At 63.3% G+C, this 5,712-nt stretch overlaps 1 protein-coding gene across 2 annotated transcripts; it reads left to right on the top strand.

The window, feature by feature from the left end:
- The first annotated feature begins 1,083 nt into the window (after positions 1–1,083).
- Positions 1,084–5,321, top strand: PRPH (peripherin). Of its 2 annotated transcripts, none has more exons than XM_007528511.3 (9): positions 1,084–2,110; positions 2,447–2,507; positions 2,708–2,803; positions 3,135–3,302; positions 3,409–3,534; positions 3,648–3,868; positions 3,959–4,008; positions 4,654–4,733; positions 4,974–5,321. In XM_007528511.3, the coding sequence occupies exons 1-9, from the start codon at positions 1,566–1,568 to the stop codon at positions 5,037–5,039; spliced, it is 1,413 nt and encodes a 470-aa protein (XP_007528573.1). In that variant the 5' UTR covers positions 1,084–1,565; the 3' UTR covers positions 5,040–5,321. The 2 variants fall into 2 exon arrangements, with proteins under 2 accessions (XP_007528573.1, XP_007528571.1); XM_007528509.3 differs by having other exon boundaries at positions 4,971–5,321.
- The last annotated feature ends 391 nt before the right edge of the window (positions 5,322–5,712 follow it).

Here is a 5,712-nt window from a genome sequence, read left to right as displayed (position 1 = left end):
TGGAGACTAATGGCCGGGGAGGAAGGAGGGGCCTGGAGGCATGGGCAGGGCTGCAAGTGGGTGGCACTGACTGGACACACAAAGCAGGGCGGCTGCCCTCCCTGCAGTGCTGAGGGTGACATCCTCTTCACACCCCAGCCAGACACCCTGTCTGTGCCCCCAAACCTGCTGCCCCCAGATGCCTGGCTCCTGTCCTCAAGACTACTCCCTAGCAGATATGTCCCAATGTGTGGGCGTCCAGGGCTCCTACGACCCCAACAGGTCTCATCCCCCTGACTCCTGCAGACCGTCTGGGTGGCCTCTGTGTGCGATGGACAGCCCGGGCCTGGAAGCTGTGTGACATGCAGAGAACAGACAGCTGCCTTCCCACTAACCCCGATACGGGGGAGGGTAGGCAAAGCTGTGTGATGTGCATGTGTGTGTGTGCATGTGATCATGTACGATCTCTGCACAGGCATCTGTGTTTGCGCCCATTCTTGACCCTGCTAGACTTCAATCCCAGAGCCTCTAGGGATGGGCACCTTCTCTTTGCTCAGCCCTTCCTCCTCCAGCCCCACCCATCCCTGGGTACCGCAGCCTCTCAGTACTGGAACCGGTTGCTGCCAGCCCATCAATCTCTGCCTTGGAGAAGGCTGATACCCCTCAGATCCCTCCCCTTCCTACCTCTGGACTCTGCTTCCCGTAAGGCCTGTGACTGAGCACCAGTTGGCTGGGGGAAGGGAGGCTCCAGTGCAGACAGCAAGTCTACAGCAGGCTCCCTGGGTGCAGCCTCTCCTGAGCAAGTCCCAGAGCTGGATACATGTCCCCAAAGCCCCTCTGGTGGACCCACCCCGCTGGGGCCTGGGGCAAGCACAGGTTTGGCAGCTGTGCCTTTAAGTCCAGCCATCAGCAGGCCGCCCAGGGCCCAGTGTCCAGGGGAGGGGGAGGGGAGTGGCCGGTGCATTAGCGGCAGAGCTGGCGCCAACCAGCAGCCCTGCACAGGTCCCTGGGGACTCCCAGGACGAGCCCTTCCCTGGCCCCCTCCTGCCTCTACCCTCCTGCGCCTCATGTCTCCCTGGGTGTGGTAAGGACATGAGAGCAACGCCTCGCCTTTGGGGAGACAATCACAGGCTTTGGGGCCTAGGTGCAGCAGGCAGCCCACTCACCTGGGAGGCTTTGTTCCCCCTCAGAGTCTGCCCTTTAGCCTCCTGCCAAGCAGGACCCCCCCCCAACCCAAGCTGTCCCATCCTGGGCGGGGATCCTGGGTGGCACTGGAGGCTCTGAACCCCAAGCCCTCGACATAGCCTGGTCCGCACTATCCTGGTTTCCTTCCCTACCAGCAACAGGGGGGATGGAGTAGGCAGGGTGCCAGCAGTCAGGAGGGAGGGTGCGCAGCTCCTGCGGATCCGCAGGGGTGGGGCGTCCCCCTCCCCACAAAGCCCGCAGCCAGGCCAGTGGGAGGAGCCGCCCAGGCCCCCCCAGAGCCTGCAGGGCTATAAAGCCGCTGGGCCGCCCTGTGGCTCCTTCCCGGCTCCTGGACCTGCATTCCCCGTGGCCACTGCCAGTCCGCGCTCTCCTCCGCTGCCATGAGCCACACGTCGGGCCTCCGGGCCAGCAGCATCAGCTCCACCTCCTACCGTCGCACCTTCGGGCCACCGCCGTCGCTGTCGCCCGGGGCCTTCTCCTACTCGTCCGGTTCCCGCTTCTCCGGCGGCCGGCTGCTGGGCTCGGCGTCGCCCGGCTCGTCCGTGCGCCTGGGCAGCTTCCGCGGGCCCCGGGCGGGTGCGGGCTCTCTGCTGCGCCTGCCCTCCGAGCGTGTGGACTTCTCCATGGCCGAGGCCCTCAACCAGGAGTTCCTGGCCACGCGCAGCAACGAGAAGCAGGAGCTGCAGGAGCTCAACGACCGCTTCGCCAACTTCATCGAGAAGGTGCGCTTCCTGGAGCAGCAGAACGCGGCCCTGCGCGGGGAACTGAGCCAGGCCCGGGGCCAGGAGCCGGCGCGCGCCGACCAGCTGTGCCAGCAGGAGCTGCGGGAGCTGCGCCGCGAGCTGGAGCTGCTGGGCCGCGAGCGCGACCGGGTGCAGGTGGAGCGGGACGCGCTGGCCGAGGACCTGGCGGCGCTCAAGCAGAGGTCAGGGCGGGGCGGCCGTCGGGGTCCTCCCCCCTCCCGTACCCACCCGGCTCGCCCAGCCCCGCGTCGAGCTCCCTCTGCCACTTGGTGGAGCCTGGAGGGTGCGGGCGGGGAGGGGCGTGCCCCCTTGTGTATAATGGGCCCCAACTCAGTTCCAGCCCCTTGGAGAGAAAGTGGGGTCATTCGCTCGGTAGATGAAGCTCCAGGATTGCAAGAGCTCCTTCAGAGTTCTAGGAAGCAGCAGCAGCAGCCTCGAAGCCAGAGCCTGGAGGTGGACGGGAGGGGGGGATAAGGGGTGCGGCCCGGAGCTCAGGCCCGGCCCTCGCTGCCCACCAGGCTGGACGAGGAGTTGCGCAAACGCGAGGACGCGGAGCACAACCTTGTGCTGTTCCGCAAGGTGAGCCCGGCCCGGGGAGCAGCTCCATCCCCCACCCTGGGGTCCTGGGCGGTGTTGGAGAGTGGAGGGGGGGCTGGGGCGGCGAGGACTGGGGTGGGAGGGTCTCCCCGGGCACTTCCAGCGGCCGACGGGGAGGGCCAGGTCTTTCCTCGGCCTGAGCAGCTTCTCCCTGCACTCGTACCCACTGCCACCCCACGAAGGACGTGGACGACGCCACCTTGTCGCGCCTGGAGCTGGAGCGCAAGATCGAGTCGCTGATGGATGAGATCGAGTTTCTCAAGAAGCTGCACGAGGAGGTGGGTGCGCCCGGGGTGGGGGGCCTGTGGGCGCCGAGCTCTGCAGGAGACTGGCGGATGCAGGAGGGGTTCCCGAAAAGGGCTGCGGGATCAGCTGGGGACAGGGAACCCCGCCACCCTCCTCTACAGGTGGTTTGACTCCCACCCCTGCGCCCTCTAGTGGCAAGAGGCGGAACTGCATCCCCTCCCCGGGGCGGTGGCCCGAGTGCGGGGTGGCGCAGCCCTGCGCGCCCCCCACTCCATGGCGCCCCCTTCTGTCCACTTAAGTGTCCTCTCTTTTCTGCGCGCCAACTGCGTGGGGGCGCTCTGCACCCCGCCGCCCGGGCCGCAGGAGCTGCGAGACCTGCAGGTGAGCGTGGAGAGCCAGCAGCTGCAGCAGGTGGAAGTGGAGGCCACCGTGAAGCCAGAGCTGACGGCGGCGCTGCGGGACATCCGCGCTCAGTATGAGAGCATCGCGGTGAAGAACCTGCAGGAGGCCGAGGAGTGGTACAAGTCTAAGGTGCGGGGGGGGGGGTGGCGCAAGGGCTGGCAGGCGGGGTGGGTTGGGGTCGGGGGCTGCAGCCCGTCGGTTCACACACGGGGGGTGGGGGGACCACACGCCGCAGTACGCGGACCTGTCGGACGCCGCCAACCGGAACCACGAGGCGCTGCGCCAGGCCAAGCAGGAGATGAACGAGTCTCGACGCCAGATCCAGAGCCTGACGTGCGAGGTGGACGGGCTGCGCGGCACCGTGAGTGCAGGCTGCTCCGGGCCCCGGGGTGCGGGAGGGGGCGCCCGACGGCTGGGGCTGTGCGCCCCTCCCCTCTGAGGCTTCGCCCCCACCCCACCCCCACCCGCCCCCAGAACGAGGCGCTGCTCCGGCAGCTGCGGGAGCTGGAGGAGCAATTCGCCCTGGAAGCGGGCGGCTACCAGGCGGGCGCCGCGCGGCTGGAAGAGGAGCTGCGGCAGCTCAAGGAGGAGATGGCGCGGCACCTGCGCGAGTACCAGGAGCTCCTCAACGTCAAGATGGCCCTGGACATCGAGATCGCCACCTACCGGAAGCTGCTGGAGGGCGAGGAGAGCCGGTAAGGGCGCTGCAGGACTGCGGGGGGCGCGGGGGGAGTGGCGGGGACCCCCCCCCCAGGCCGGGCAGCTGACCGCTCCTTCGCCCCCAGGATCTCCGTGCCCGTCCACTCATTTTCATCCTTAAATATAAAGAGGACTGGTGAGTCTCCCACGCCTGGCATCCCACTTGGCAGCTTCCTTGTTTACTTAAAAAAAAAAAACCTTTAAAAAATTATCTTTATTTACTGTTAGAAACAGCCAGAAATTTAGAGAGAGAGAGAGAGAGAGAAGGGGGTGATAGAGAGACAGACACCTGCAGCATTGCTTCAACACTCACAAAGCTTTCCCCCTGCAGGTGGAGACCGAGGTCTTGAACCCAGGTCCTTGAGCATTGTAACATGTGTGCTCAACCAAGTGCACCCCACTCAGCCCCCCCTATTTTTAATTTATGTGATTTGGTTTGATAGGGAGATTGAGAGGGGTAGGAGAAGCTGAGAGGGAGAAAGACCTGCAACATGGCTTCACCACTAGTGAAGAAGTTTCTTCCCTGCTGATGAACCTGGGGCTTTGAACCCAGGTCCTGGAGCATGACACTGTGTGCACTCAACCCGGTGCACCCCCACCTTCTTTACTTCTGCGGGGACCAGATCTTGCTTGGCTCTGCTGAAAAATGGGTTCCTTCTACAATCTACCAACCCCTGGTCTCCATTGGGCCCGGCTCCTCTGCCCGCTCACAGATGGGGAATGAGGGCGGGAGAGGAGAGGCAGTCCCCGCCTCCTCTCTGAACTTTCTTCCTATGTCCAGTGCCTGACATGGAGCCTACCCAGGACAGCCACAGCCGCAAGATGGTTCTCATCAAGACCATCGAGACACGGGATGGGGAGGTGAGATGGCCACTTGACTCCAGGGCCCCATCTTTTCCTATATGATCTCAGACCCCCTGCCTGGCTTCAGGTGTTGGCTAGCAGTTCTTGGGGTGGGAGGGAGACAGGAAGCTAGAGAAAGTGGTTGGATCAACAGAGCCTCAGCTGACGTGCCAGGGAGGAGGACGCTGTGCCGCAAAGAGCTGGGAGGAGGTTGGTGCTGAACAGCGTGTGCCACCTTGTGTCTGACCCCCCCAGCAGGTGGTGACAGAGTCACATAAGGAGCAGCACAGTGAACTGGATGCATCTTCCACTCACAGCTACTGAACTTGGTGCAGAACCCCCCGACGCTGCCTACTCTAAGCCCCAACCCCAGATGTCGGCCCAGATTAGTCTCCTTCCCCTGCATGTGTGCCCTCCCGGCCAGCTGTAGCTGGGCCTTCCCTGCTGTCACGTGGAGACAGGACCTATATGTTCCCCTTTTCTTGTTGTGGTAAGATGCCAGTGTTACCCGAGGATGAATCTACTCCTGCTGTGATCCCATGGTCGGAGGGGTGGGCCAGGGTGCAAGCTTCATGTCTGAATAAAATAAAATGGCTGTCGAGAGAACTCTCTGCAATGTGTGTTGGCTTGTTTTGTTATCAGAGACAGAGAGAGAGAGAGATTAGAATGCTGCTGCCCCTGACTATGCGGTGCTGGGGAGCGAATCCAGGCCTCACACATGCAGAGCTGTGCTCTGCCCACAGTCACCTCCCCAGCCACTGCCGTGCATTTTGTCTGTGGAAGTGGGGGTCCCTGTGAGGAAGCTCATATGTATTCTCCCCTTGTTTCCAGTCATCTCCAACTCTTTCTGAGCATAAATGGCTGCTATTTCCCTGTCTTTTTTTCTTTTTCTCCCACCTCTCAAACCATTCCCTTTCAACTTCAGCTTCTCATCTGCAGCTGTGAATATCCAGCTGTCTGGTGGGTGACCCACATGCCACCCAAACCCCCAGCAATT

The sequence above is a fragment of the Erinaceus europaeus genome, chromosome 7 (assembly GCF_950295315.1).
Source record: "Erinaceus europaeus chromosome 7, mEriEur2.1, whole genome shotgun sequence".
NCBI classification, from domain to species: Eukaryota; Metazoa; Chordata; class Mammalia; order Eulipotyphla; family Erinaceidae; genus Erinaceus; species Erinaceus europaeus.
This window is presented reverse-complemented; position numbering and strand designations above follow the sequence as displayed.

Bases quoted from the DNA above. Each gene is read 5' to 3' on its own strand.
- PRPH (XM_007528509.3), top strand. From the start codon at position 1,566: ATGAGCCACACGTCGGGCCTCCGGGCCAGCAGCATCAGCTCCACCTCC. The intron at 2,804-3,134 runs GTGGGTGCGCCC...CCCGGGCCGCAG, and splicing joins TCAAGAAGCTGCACGAGGAG to GAGCTGCGAGACCTGCAGGT. The intron at 4,734-4,970 runs GTGAGATGGCCA...TGACCCCCCCAG, and splicing joins TCGAGACACGGGATGGGGAG to CAGGTGGTGACAGAGTCACA.